A 14,208-nucleotide genomic window follows, 5' to 3' on the forward strand; every position below is an offset into this window, starting at 1 on the left:
AAATCTTCAATAATGCTTTTGAAACTTAGCTCACTAATCATTTTTAAAATTTTATGCTTTTCCAGAAAGCTATGGTAGGAAAAAACCACAACAGGCACAATTTTTCATAATACCTTTACAGGCTGATTAGCATGGTATAGGATATTTTCAAAGACTGAAGAAATGAATGAAAATATAAAATGATATACTTATTATAATTGCCATAAGATCATATGTACGTGGCAAAATATATAATTACCCTAGCTCTGACAGTATACTTTTTACACATACAGGCAAACACTGAAAGGGTTGAATCTTAGTAACAAAATGCTTTTTGATGCAAAATATAGAAAAAAATGCAAGAATTATGAATACCTCATTTAGACATAAACTCTTTTATTCAAATAGGCATATTCCATTCACTCTAGGGTCAATATGTCTAGAAATTAGTTATAATAAAAATTGAATAATGAGACTAACATCTACAGAGTTCTCCCTCTATTAGGTATTCTCAATTATAAGTAGGTACAACTGTTCAAGTTCATATAGAAACATGATAGTGGTTTTTCTTGAGTAGCAGTTGTGTTCAAATTGTAATATGGTGCCATTTTTCTCCTTCTTTTTTTGCAGCACTTTTGAAAAACTAGAAAATGATGCAAACTTTCATTGGTGCACTCTGTAGTTCTGCATCTAGCTAAATTTGTTTGTGGTCCCCCAAAAGAGCACATCTTTCCCTCAACGTTGAACATCTTTCAGTTTTCTTATCCAATTGTCCCAAACCCCTTTGCAGTTTTGCATTTCCCAAGTCTGCTCTCACTGTGGCAGGCTCCAGATGCTTGCCTCCTCTAAATTGAAAGTTTAACTATCACATTGGAAAGTAAATCCCCCCACACTTAACTGAGTAATAGCTCAATAGGTGATCTCTAAGGTGTTTACATTAAAAAAAGAAAGAAAGAAAAAAGAAAATAAAGGACACTTTAGGTACAAAGCCTTCATTCAAAGGTAATGAAGTTCTTTCTATGTGTAAAATTTCAAGCAGTGTCAGCTATGATAGACTTTCTGGTGGATGTTGGACTTCTTTAATGCTCCTTAACTCAAATGCATTTAGTCCACTCCCTTTCTCTTGTCAAGATAATAAAATAAATATTTCTGTAGGATGGTACATTCACTAGCTTTAAAAAATGTTTTAAAAGCTATTCATCACAATTTCCTTCTCATAAGGCATTTAGATCAGTCTAACGATAGCTTATTTACTCTTAGTATATTTTTTATTGAAGGTGGCAGAACATTGTGTCGTAACACTAAAAATTAATGAATATAATACAAAGATTAACACATTGAAAGAAATTAAGGCCAGAAATAATCAAAGCAGTATGAATCCTCTTGGCTAGAACGCCTCATGCCAGTCAGTTACATAAGTCCTTTATTCGTTCACTTTTGGAACCAAGTCTAATACATTTGACTAGAGGGAGTAGTCTTGGAAGAAGTAGCCGGGAAGAAATTGATCAGGAAAAAACAAAAAGATGGAAAAGTAGAATGTTTCCAAGAAGGGGTGGGATTTAGGGTGGAGGCATGGAAAAAATGCGAGCGTTCCTTCATTCACTGAACAAGCATTTATCTTTTGCCTCCCTCATGCCAGGGCCTATTTTGCGTCTTCTCCGGATGGGTGCTGCTAGTCAACAAATTCCGGATTCCGATTATCTCAGGAACTTGAGTTGCCCTCACTTCCGACATCCCCTCTCAAAAACTGTCTTCAGGCAGTGGGGTAGGGATGGGATAGGGAGGATGGGAGAGGCGATGCCCGCCTCGTGGAGCACAACATCTGCTGTGTTCAGCGACAAGCGTCTGTCAAGCGGTGGGAGGAAAAAGAGCTTGGAGCCTCCAGCCCACTCTTAGACGAAAGTCGCCTGAAACGCTCCTCCCCCCCCCCCCCCCCCGGGACTTCTGCTGATTTCTTTAGGAAGGTGCTGCAGAAAGGCAACTTTTGGGAACTTGTAGAAGGGTGTGGGGCGAAGCGGGACGAGCGTGGAAATGCGACTCCACTTGATCTCAGCTTAGGACTCCCACACTGGGATCAAGCGCAGCGGGCGCGGGGGGCCGGGACTGGGGCAGGAGCCCAGTCCGAAGCGGCAGCGGCAGCGGCGAGGCCGGGCGGGGCGGGCGAAGGACCCCAGGGCGCAGTTCCCCGTCCGGCCTCGCGGGGGCGCCGGCGCGGCCGATCAGGTGACCGAGCGCTCGTCCTGGGCTGCGGAAAGCGGCCTCGTTCTCAGCCGCCGGAGACGCCGCCGCCGCCGCCACACCTAGTGGAGGAGCCGGGGAAGGCGGCTCGGTGGGGGCTGGGGCGGAGAGCGCCGGGGGTGGGGACGGAAGGGCGGCGGGCGGAAGGCAGGAGGCTGCCGGGACGCGGGCTCCTACGGGGGAAGGGACCCCCCGAGGCGTCTGCCGCGGTTCGCTCAGTCACCGGCGCGGGATTGGGGCGCAAGGGTCATGGGCGCTCTCCCCTGAGACGGAGGTCGCGGGCGGTGGGGGAGGAGGCCCGACAGAGGTTGCGGCGGAGGCCGCGGGCCGGTGACTGGGTGCGAGGCGGCCGGCGGCGGCACCACCACCAGCACCACCATGTCGCGCTCCGTGCTGCAGCCCAGTCAGCAGAAGCTGGCGGAGAAGCTCACCATCCTCAACGACCGGGGCGTCGGTATGCTGACTCGCCTCTACAACATCAAAAAGGTGCGCACGGGCCGGCGAGACCGCGGCGGGGGCAGCGGGCGGGCAGAGGAAGGACGCACGGCCGGGGAAAACCGGGGGTGGGGGCAGCGGGCGGCGCCCGAGGCAAAAATCACGGCAGTGCCGCGTCAGGCCGGGCCCGGGGTCGCCGAGAAGCGCCGCGGCCTATTGCGGAGTCCCGGCGCCTCCCCCGGTGGCGGGCGGGCCGGCCGGAGGCAGAGAGAAGCCATTTCCCAGCTCCCAGCAGCGGGATCCGGCCGGGCCGGCGCGGGGCCCGGGGCGCCGCTGCCGCCCCCTCCTCGGCGCCCCCGCCCCCGGAGCGGGGTCTACAGGAAAGGGAGGGCAGAGGGTGGGCGAGATTGGGGGAGGGGGGAGGAGATAGGAAAACTTGGGTGTTCATAACTGAGGTTGAATGGTAGGAATCTGTCGGAGGTGGTAGCAATTTTGTCTCAGTTTTTTGGTGTGTAAGTGTGTGGATGTGGGAAGGGAATGGCTAATCGGGATGAACCCCGCATCTCCTCCACTTGCCACTTTATTTTGGATTGCTAAATAACAGTCGTTTGAGAGCATGTTGACAATTTGGAATTATTTCATTTTGAAGGTAGAGAGGAGGGGAAAGTGAGGGTGGAACCAATTTTCTTCTGAAATACTTCTGGGCTGTGAGTCACGAGAACAGGAATAACAACCTTCCATCCCTCTTTACTCCTCCTCTTAGTTTTTGCAACCATGTCTATCTAATAGCACCGAAACACCATTTCTTAAAGTTCGGTGTCGGTACAATTAGAACTGTAAATATGTTGCTATTACTGCTGGTTTATAACATGTAAGGAAAATTTGTGTAGTTGTAACTAAAAGGCCCATCGACAGTCTTTAAATGGTCTCAGTAGAATAAGAAATGGAAGGCTGAGTTGGAGTTAAGAGAAATAGATGTAAAGATAGGACAAATATTGTATTAATTTATCTTGAGAGAAAACAGACCAAAATCGTTTTCCTTTTAAGGCAAGGTTAGTAAGTTTCAAAGAACGTGGTGAAGAGCAAATTAAAGAGATTTTTGGGCACACTCTACCATTTTTTGAGTTTGCAGTGTGTATTTGATGTCATGTTTTCATAGTTATTTTTGTTGGCATTTTAACTATATCATGAACATTCCTTGTAGCTTGACCATAGCAATATAATTATAATGTGTGTAAATTAGGGCTGCTGAAGAAATATTTTTTTGAAATCCATATCATGGAGTTCAAGTTTTAAAACTGGTTTATTCCAACAATTTGATATAGATGTTGTAATTCTAAAGGAGAAGACTATGCTAGCTTAATAGTGATAAATTTTTTATAAGGATGGCTTGTGTTCCTGTTGCTCACCTGAATGCAAGGATTGATTTGCCTCTAAACTCAGTAAAATCTGGAGAGGGCAACTGCAACATGTCTGTTCAGTTTGTTACATCTTCTGTGGCAGGAGCTCAGCGTCATCACAAAGAAGCCCTCTGCATTTACCAAAGAGCTTTGGTTATACATTTATGGTAGATGGAAACAACTTAATTTTAGATAGTACTACTTACAGGTTGTATTGACTTGAACTTTTCTTGTGATATTATGCTCCTTAACAAACTTTCAAATTAGTTCCTATATGAACTTTGTCTAAAAAAACAAGCAAGGCAAACGGTACTAAAAATTACTAGACCTGTGGTATTGTGGTTAAAGGAAATGGTTACGATGGTTTTCAGAAAAGGAAGTGAGAGTAACATCAAAAGTGATTTGGGTATTTGGGCAAAATACCTTTTTAAGCATGCATTTAGACATTTTTATGGTATAAACACAACCAAACTTTACCTATTCTACCTTCATAAATTGCACAAAATTAAAACAAACTTGAAGCGTTTGAACTCCTGTTATTTCAGTTCACTGCCTTAAAAGCTTGTTTTTTTCACTTCCTGTTTTGAGAAGCTTCAGGTTCTTATATTACTGAACTATTGAAATTTAAAATGATTTGAACGTGATTATTCCATCCAGTTGTCAAATATTTGAGTTATTGTTGTATTTCAGCACTTAACGCATATTTAGAGTTTATTGAGAAATATTTTGCCTATCTTGCCTTACGTTCCCTTTGGGCACGGACGGTGTTAACTCGTTTTTGAATTACTGGTACTTAGGGCCTTACCTGGTCCAGAGTTTTCCATTAAGTCTTGTTGAAATGGATGAATAATACATATATATATATATATATATATATATATATATGTGCATATATATTGGTGCACATATGTACAATGTATATATTTAACATATATGGCATGTTAAAAATATATATACGCGTTTAACATATATGACATATATAACATATGAGTGTGTGTATAATCTTGCTCTAGTTTTAATAATAGCTTTTGGTTTGCTCTCCTTGTGCAATTTTGCATACAAATGCATCAGATAGCTTTTGCATCTTTTAGCCTATAGAGTTGTCTATAAGACTGGCATATCTTCCTGGCTGGCTAGGGATTGAAACATTTGTTCAAAAATCTTGCCAAAAAAAGTGAGTAAGATTGGTTCACCATGTGTTTATAAGGTTCATGCTGTCTGCATTTTTATGACTGTATAAGCTACATCTTTTTAATCCCAATCTCTTACAGTTCTCAAAAAAACCTTCCACTGCATAATACATGTCTACCAATCAATTATCACATTTTTATTAATGCGTACATGCATTAGATTGTCTATCAGATCTGATTCCTGTTTCAGTTGGAAGTCTACATGGAAATATTTTAGTGAGCATACACAATGAAAATACTTAAAGTGACCTGAGTAAAATAACTTCATAAGTTACTGTAATAAAAAATAATATACTGGGGTGCCTGGGTGGGTCAGTTGATGAAGCATCTGACTCTTGATCTCAGCTCAGTCTTGATCTCAGGTTCCTGAGTTCAGGCCTTGCATTGGGCTCCATGCTGGGCATGAAGCCTACTTAAAAAAATCTATTATCTATATATGTATATACAGATGTATATATATATGTATATATATTATATATATACACACACTTTAATGCTTATTACAGGAATATAATGTGGTTATTGAAGATGCCTTTTTATTATTATTTATTATTTTTATTTATTAGAACGCTAGTGGGGGAGAGGGGCAGAGGGAGAGAGAGAGAATCCCAAGCAGGCTCCATGACCAGTGTGGAGCACGACATGGGGCTTGATCCCAAGACCCTGGGATCATCACCTGAGCCCAAGTCAAGTGTTGGATCCTCAACCAACTGATCCACCCATTGGTGCCCGTTTTACTTTTTTTTAAAAGAAAATTGATCAGTTGAAAAAATTTTGAGATCTTAATATGTGCAGGTTATGGAAATTTTAAGGAACTTGTAGACTAATCACATCCTTATGTGAGGACAGAAGGAGGAGTCGCCTGGGTAGCTCAGTCGGTTAAGTGTCTGACTCTAAATTTCCACTCAGGCCATGATCTCATGGTTTTGAGTTCGAGCCCAGCTTTAGGCTCTGTGCTGGCAGTACGAGCCTGCTTGCTTGGGTTTTTTTCTTGCCGTCTCTGTGCCCCTACCTTGCTTGAGGGCGTGCATTGTCTCAAAATAAACATTTAAAAAAAAAAAAAAAAAAGGAAAGAACAGGTGAAGGAGGAGTTTAGGAAAAGACATGAAGGTGGTAGGTAGTTTTATGTTTACATTTATTTGTGTCTTAATTCCTTAAAAATTCTGTTTTTGTTGAAAAATATGTTTTTTTCCAGACCTGGTAATGCTACTTACCTACGTGTTGATTTTTAACATTTTCCAGTCTACTTTTATATCTGACTGTGGTGTGGTACTGGAAGTACCGTAGTGGGCCAGGGCTTAGGAGACCTGCATTCCAGTCTTCAATCTGTCACTGAGCGTTTTGTAACATCGGAGATGTCTTGACTTCCCTGAGCTTTATTTTTTCTCATCTGTAAAACAGACGAAAATTAACTGTAAAAGGAATGTTAAAGTCCATTCTAGCTCTCATTATCTTATCTTTATAAATGTTTACAGTGGCCCATTTTAAATAGTAACTGAGCTCAGTTTAGTTTCCATAATGCAGAGATAATGCCTGCTCTGCCTACTTCACAGGATTGTTTGTGAAGATAAAAGATAATAACAGTGTTAAAATAGTTTAAAACTTTCATGAATGTAAGTGTTTATTTAGGAGTCTCAGCAACTTTTTGGGGGGCAACGTTTGTTTGTTTCTGAAATTTTGCTGCTGTTAGCAAACACATTCCCAAATACCAAAACATTTTTGCTGAGTTGAGCAAATATTTCTATTTTGTTTTTTCAAAGTCTCCTTTTTTTTTTTTTTCCTACCGATCACTAATATGAACGATAACTCTTTACTAGAAAGGTCTCAGTTAATATTTGCGTGATTTTTCTAGTTACATCATTGCCTTAATTCTAAATGACGGAAAAGAAGAAAAGACCCACCCAACTATTGCAGACTTTTTTTTTGAATGGTGTGTGTTTGCAGATTTCAATGTATTTTCACTTGTTTAAAAAAAATTTTTATTAGAGACTCTCTTTTTTTTTTCATAGTCTTCTCCCCATGATTTTGGATACATTTATTTTATGAGGAAAAAATGAATAGGAGTATAAAGAAATTGAAAGTCCTTAGCTGGTACCTGCTTATTTAATGGAGGAAAAAAAAAAAGATGCATGTGAAGGAGGGGTGTAGTGCAAGGTAAAGGGAGGGGAACCAGCTTTAGTTTTCTCTTTCAGTGTTCTCTTTTCATTTAGGGTATTATTTTCTCCATTCATCAATCAGGAGCAGAAACATGCTCCAAAGATTGGTTTGTGGCAAGTTCTGGAGTAGTAAGTGTTGTTAGTATGAGATTCCCCCCCCCCCCCCAAGGGGGTTTCATGAGAGCCTTAAGTATGTTAAGAAGGAAACATCTCTCCATAAACCCGAATTAAATAATATATATTATTTATTTAAACAGATCCTATTATGTCTATTTGTAAGTTTATTTTTTAATGAATGCTGCTTGTAAAAATGAGGATTTGATAATTTTTTTCTTGTTATATTGAATGGTAGGCCGAGGAAATAAGATCACTGAAAAATACTTAGGAAAAATTATTTTTATTTTTTAATTTTATTTTGTTTTTTTATATTTTATTTATTTTGTGAGAGACAGCACGAGCTAGGTAGGGGCAGAGAGAGAGGGGGACATAGGAGCCAAATCCGGCTCTGTGCCCATAGCAGTGAGCCTGATGTGGGGGCTCAAACTTACGAACTGTGAGATCATGACCTGAGCGAACTCGGAGGCTCAACCAACTGAGCGACCCAGGGACCCCATTTTTATTTTTTTTAAGTAGCAATGATAGATTATCCTTTGTGGACTTGTTAAGTAACTTAAATATTAAGCATTTTTTAATGATTACAAAAGGAATACATTTATTGTATTCCTGTTTATTGTTAGAAATTCAAACATAACAGAATTGTGTCACTTCAGAAATTTCTCTGCTTACCCATTTCCTACTTTTAAAAATAAACCTTGTATACTTACATGCTTTTCTGTGCAAATGCTAACATATGTGCATGCATATTTTATTACCTTTTGATTAAATTAGATTCTTTACAAAAATAAAAATGAAGCATCATGGATGCAGTTTACATATAAATGAAATTAGGGTCCTTAATCTATTGCTTGTATACTTTGTAAGAAAAATTTAAAGGAATGAACATAGCTACTAGCTAGCTATGTCCAATATGTTAAAAATGAGGAGGCTCAGGTGAAAAACTGTCAGTGTCAGAAGTAATTGTCCTTCTTGACTAGGATGATTGAAAATCTGATCCATGTTATTGTTTGATAATATCCTAGGAATGTACACATCAGTTAAATTCCAACAGTAATTTTGGGTCAGCTCCAGTAGTTATACACTTTATATGTTACTAGAATTAAATAGTTTCATCTCTTTATTGTCCAAAAAAAAATGTGTAATGAAATTACTGCTAGCTGCCATTGTATGCTGTTTATATTTTTTTCTTTGTCTTTAGTTCTGTGATGTACATACTTATTTCTGGATAAAGGAGTTGAATTTGGAGAGGTTAAGTAATCTGTCCAATTTTTTTTTAGTGTATTAATTTTTTTTTTTTTAATAATCTCTATACCCAATGTGGGACTCAAACTCACGACCCCCAGATCAAGAGTTGCATGTTCTTCTGACTGAGCCAGCTGGAATTCAGATTGACACCTTTTTTATTGACCACTAAGTATGGGCTCTTCATTTAATTATTTTGCCATTAGGTTTACAGTCATTGATATTTTTTTGGTAGATAGAATTAGATTTTTAACACAGTAACCTTAAAGAAATATGTAATTCTGTTATAGTTTTTGTCTTTACTGTAGATTGCATTTGTATGAACTTTGTATGGATTTGTATGAAAATTGAGATCATACTATCAGTGTACCAGAGTGATTATTATTGGAGACTTCCGTTTAGCTTTGTCATGTGTTAAAATGAGCAGTGATTTAGAACTAGGAAATTTATTTATGTATGTAAGTATGTATGTATATTTTTGAGAAAGTAAGAGACAGCCTGTTGAGCACAAGAGGGACAGAGAGAGAGGGAGACACAGAATTTGAAGCAGGCTCTAGGCTCTGAGCTGTCAACACAGAGCCCAGTGTGGCACTTGAACTCATGAACCACGAGGTCGTGACTTGAGCTGAAGTCAGAAGCTTAACTGACTGAGCCACCCAGGTGCCCCTAGAATTAGGAACTTTAAAATTCAATTCAAATTTTTTTGGGAAACATATTTTGTATTTACTTTTCATGTTCTGTGCAGTTTTTCTTTGTGATTATTTCTAAAATTTAGTCCCTGACCTATTAAAATATACAAACTGAAAGAACTAATCATATAAACAATACTAAAGAAACAGGAACTTGCTTAAATTGGGGGAAGAGTATTTATAAAGCAGAAAGGAAAGTGTAAACTAAAAGATACAATGAAGTAGCATTTATCTTTCCTAATTTTAAGGACACATGGAATCATTTCCTAACTCGATACTCTGTTCCAAATTAAATGGAATTTTAAATGTACTTTTTTCATTTTACATGAAGTCAAATGGTAACATTTTCACATTGAAAGTTCCATAACATGAAATATAAGAAGTGCAGTAAAGAAAGCCCCACCAGCAGGTACCAGGGTGGCTCAGTCAGTTAAGTGTCTGACTTTTATTTCAGCTCAGGTTCATGATCTCATGGTTTGTGAGTTCGAGCCCCGTATTGGGCTCTGTGCTGACAGTGCGGAGCCTGCTTGGGATTTTCTCTGTCTCTTCTCTCTCTGCCCCTCCAACATGCACATGTGTTCTCTCTCTCTCTCTCTCTCAAAATAAATAAACTTTAAAAAAAAGAAAGTCTAACCAATAAGTTTGTTTCTGTCTTGGGCAAAAATTAGTAATTAGTAAACCAGTAGTACTCTTCTGTGTTTTGTTGTTGTTGTTGGCTGTTTTTACTGTTGCCTTTATCAGTAAATGTAGTAAAATCTTTTTAGTTTTAATGCTGTAGGAATTTGCAGTACCATAATTAGACTTTGGTAAATTTTTTACTTTTGGTAAATTGTGATGAGACAATCTCCTAGTTAATTATTTCTTCAAATAGTGTTACAGTGTAGTGTTTTAGTTAAATAAGTTAACAAACTTCATAAGTTCTTGAATTGCTAATTTGTAAGTAGGGTTGTGCGTGTGCCAATTTTAAAGGTATCTCCTGTTTTAAGTAAAAGCCTATATTGGAAAATACTTTTTTATTGCATAGATACTTGATAGTATCTAAAACTACATTTTAAAAAGTATTTTATATGGGGCGCCTGGGTGGCTCAGTCGGTTGAGCGTCCGAATTCAGCTCAGGTCACGATCTCGCGGTCCGTGAGTTCGAGCCCCGCGTCAGGCTCTGGGCTGATGGCTCAGAGCCTGGAGCCTGTTTCAGATTCTGTGTCTCCCTCTCTCTCTGTCCCTCCCCCGTTCATGCTCTGTCTCTCTCTGTCTTAAAAATAAATAAATTAAAAAAAAAATTTTTTTTAAGGTATTTTATAAATCTTACGAACTGTTGTTTTAGTCCCAAATTTTGAGGGTTTCCATTTGTTTACTCTTCATTTGTTGAATGTCTTCCTTCATAGACACTGGTAAATTAATACACAGTCTCCAATGTCAAGAAGTTCATATTTTAGTAGGTATGAGAGATTTACAGAGATCTAACTGAAATGTATTATGTAAGTGTGATTATGGGAATCTTCAGAAGAGCGTTGAGGATTCCATTCTGAGGAAGAAGAGATAATGACTTTTGTGCTTGGTTTTGAAGTAGGAATAGAAGCTTCAGGTAGGCAATGTCAAGGAGTAGTCAGTCATTATTTAAGGTTCCAAAACTTCTGTTCAGGAGAATATATAAAGATATAAAACATATAAGGTTATAAAATACCTTAGTAATGTCTAATGTCCTTCTTGCTGGCATACAGCTTCTAAACTTGTCTATCATTTTCCATAGTTGTAGTATATTCTGTAGCTTGAGAGAACTAGATTCTAGATAAAGCTCTGGTACTATTTTTTTTTTTTAATTTTTTAATGTTTATTTGTGCGAGAGACAGAGACGGAGTGCGACTGGGGGACAGGCAGAGAGAGAGGGAGACACAATCTGAAGCAGGCTCCAGGCTCCAAACCTTATAAGGTTAATCAGCACAGAGCCTGATGCGGGGATCGAACCCACAAACCGCGAGATCATGACCTGAGCTGAAGTTGGACACTTACCTGACTGAGCCACCCAGGTGCCCTTCTATTTTGTTTTTTAAACTTTGGGCAAGTTATTTAACCTTTCTGGGTTATAATAGTTTCTTTATTTATAAGCTTCGAAGACTAGTGGTTCTTAGCCAGGGATACATAATATAATCATTTTAAAGGGTTTTTAAAAATACATGTGTATCTTGACACAAACTACTGAGAAGAAAAAGCCCCTCAAGTGATTCTGATGTTAAGAGCCACTAAGATAAGTAAAATATGTTTTTAATACCTCTGATTTCTTTCTCAGGAAGTTGTTCACTGTAGTGATTTAATTTTGTTTTCTGTGGTATAATTAAATTTCTGGAATGCTAGTAGACTGCATGTAGACTTTCTACCAGCAAAATCATCTACTGAGTATTTGTTCTCAGCTTCTGTTATGCTTCAAGGTACACTTTTTATTTTCTATGCCATGTTAATCTTCTTGATTCTAACTCTTGAAATCTTAAATAGATATGCCGTTTCTCCTACATCTGTGGAATACTCTTTTTATTTTTTATTTTTAAGTAATCTCTACAACCAACGTGGGGCTTGAACTCACAACTCTGAGATCAAGAGTTGCATGCTTCACCAACTGAGCCAGCCAGGCACCCCTGTGGGATACTCTTTAGTTAACCTTATAAGGTTGAGAATTCAATGAGTTAATTATTAGTATTAAGTGCTAGTGCAGTGCCTGGCACAAGAGTAAGAAATAAATAAGTTTTGGCTATTGTTATCAAACCTATTCCTGGGCCTTGAAACAAAGTGGACCTTTAATAAGTGTTTATTTTTTTCCCCTGTTAAATCCATCTCAAGACAACTTCTGGAAATATTTCTTAATTATCCTTTTTAACTACCTGACATTATAGTTTTATATCTACTTACTGCTAATACAGAGTAAGTATTTATATGTATTTCAGAAATGTGTTCTTCAGTAGTCCTTTAAAGAGTAGCTTCTCTAAAACAGTAAAAATATGATCATATATAATGCTTTTAAAAAAACTATGGAGCACCTTTGTTTTATAAATGGAGATGTTTTTCTGTATTGCAAGCTGAAAAATGTTTAAGAGCAACAGTGACATAGACCTCTTCTTTTGAATTGAGTAGTAATTAGTAATGCATTTGAATCATTAAAATTTTTTAAATGTTTCTTTTTGAGAGAGAGAGAGAGAGAGTGAGCAAGTGGGAGAGGGGTAGAGAGAGAGGGAGGCAGAAGTTCTGAAGCAAGCTCCATGCTGACAGCAGAGAGCCTCATGTGGGGCTCAAACCCAGAAACCATGAGATCATTACCTCGAGCCAATGTTGGACAGTTAACTGTGCCACCCAACTGCCCCTATATCATTAAAATTTTTAATTAATTTTGAATTATATAAGACATTGAAATATTTCTTAAGTTTGTGATTTTTCCCAGAACTAGTGCTTAGAAAACAATAAGCATAATTTATATACCTTTAAGGTGGATGTTATTAGCTGTAAATAACAGGTAGTTATTGATAAATTTACATTAATTAAAAATTTTTATTTATTTTTTTATTAAAAATTTTTTTTTAATGTTTATTTATTTTTGAGACAGAGGGAGACAGAGTGCGAGTTGGGGAGGGGCAGAGAGAGAGGGAGACACAGAATCCGAAACAGGCCCTAGGCTCCGAGCTGTCACCGCAGCGCCTGACGTGTGGCTCGAACTCATGGACTGCGAGATGATGACCTGAGCCGAAGTCGGATGCTCAACCGACTGAGCCACCCAGGCGCCCCTAAAAAACTTTTTTTAATGTTTGTTTATTTTTGAGAGACAGAGCATGAGTTGGGGGGGAGGCGCACATAGAGACAGGGTGACACAGGATCCAAAGCAGTCTCCAGGCCCTGCTGCCAGCAGGATGCTGCTGGATGCGGGGCTCAAACTCGCAAATCGTGAGATCATGACCTGAACTGAAGTTGGATGCTCAATCGACTTGAGTCACTCAGGTGCCCCAATTTATATTAATATTAAAGAAAACATTTCTAATAATTCCAGTTAACTTTCCTGTGAAGCTTCTTAATCTAAATTTTAGCAGTGAATTGCTTTTTTTTTTTTTTTCACTTCCCAAGGGGAAGTTCAAAGCAGTTTGGTTTGCCAAAATGTAGGTGATATGGACAAGAAAACAAAATAATTGGAAAATTAACCACTAATATGAGAATTTAAGGCTTGTTTTGCTTCTGACAGATTTTCCAGTACCTACTGAAAAATTTCATTGTATTATTTTCATTATTTCTAAAATAAATAAAAGAAGGCTAGGTAAGTTGCTTTACTAGTCCATGATTTTAGGTGATGTTCATTCTTCTTCTAGGCTTTAATGTCAGTTAATTTCCTTGGAGACTCGGGAGAATCTTGGTCCTGTTATGCTTTTAATTGTGCAAAACCTTTAAAAACTCTGACTTTTTTTATTGAGAAAAAATTAAATTCCTGTTTCTATATAAATTGGTAACATTTTGCATTTTTCTGTTCTTCCCTTACATATTCAGATGGGGCTGGTTTCTTTCCTGTACTCTCACAAATAGTATTCTCACTCTGATCTCTGGGATTTCATTCATTTTATTTTTAAGATTTTTTTTTTAATGTTTTATTTTTGAGAGAGAGCATGAGCGGGGGAGGGGCAGAGAATCTGAAGCAGCTCTAGGCTCTGAGCTGTCAGCATAGAGCTCAACATGGGGCTTAAACCCATAGACCATGAGATCATGACTTGAGCTGAAGTCAGATGCTTAACCAACT

General features: G+C 38.6%; 1 protein-coding gene across 5 annotated transcripts in view; it reads left to right on the forward strand.

The window, feature by feature from the left end:
- The first annotated feature begins 2,471 nt into the window (after nucleotides 1-2,471).
- The window catches only part of NCKAP1 (NCK associated protein 1), a 108,810-nt gene continuing 97,073 nt past the window's right edge, over nucleotides 2,472-14,208 (forward strand). For all 5 annotated transcript variants that reach the window (XM_019461387.2, XM_019461436.2, XM_019461406.2 and 2 more), the window contains exon 1: nucleotides 2,472-2,703. In XM_019461387.2, the coding sequence (XP_019316932.1) occupies nucleotides 2,596-2,703 (108 nt within the window). In that variant the 5' untranslated portion in view covers nucleotides 2,472-2,595. The remainder of the gene's footprint in view (nucleotides 2,704-14,208) is intronic.

This window comes from Panthera pardus, unplaced genomic scaffold (genome assembly GCF_024362965.1).
Source record: "Panthera pardus isolate Hobbes unplaced genomic scaffold, ASM2436296v1 HiC_scaffold_10, whole genome shotgun sequence".
Lineage (NCBI taxonomy): Eukaryota > Metazoa > Chordata > Mammalia > Carnivora > Felidae > Panthera > Panthera pardus.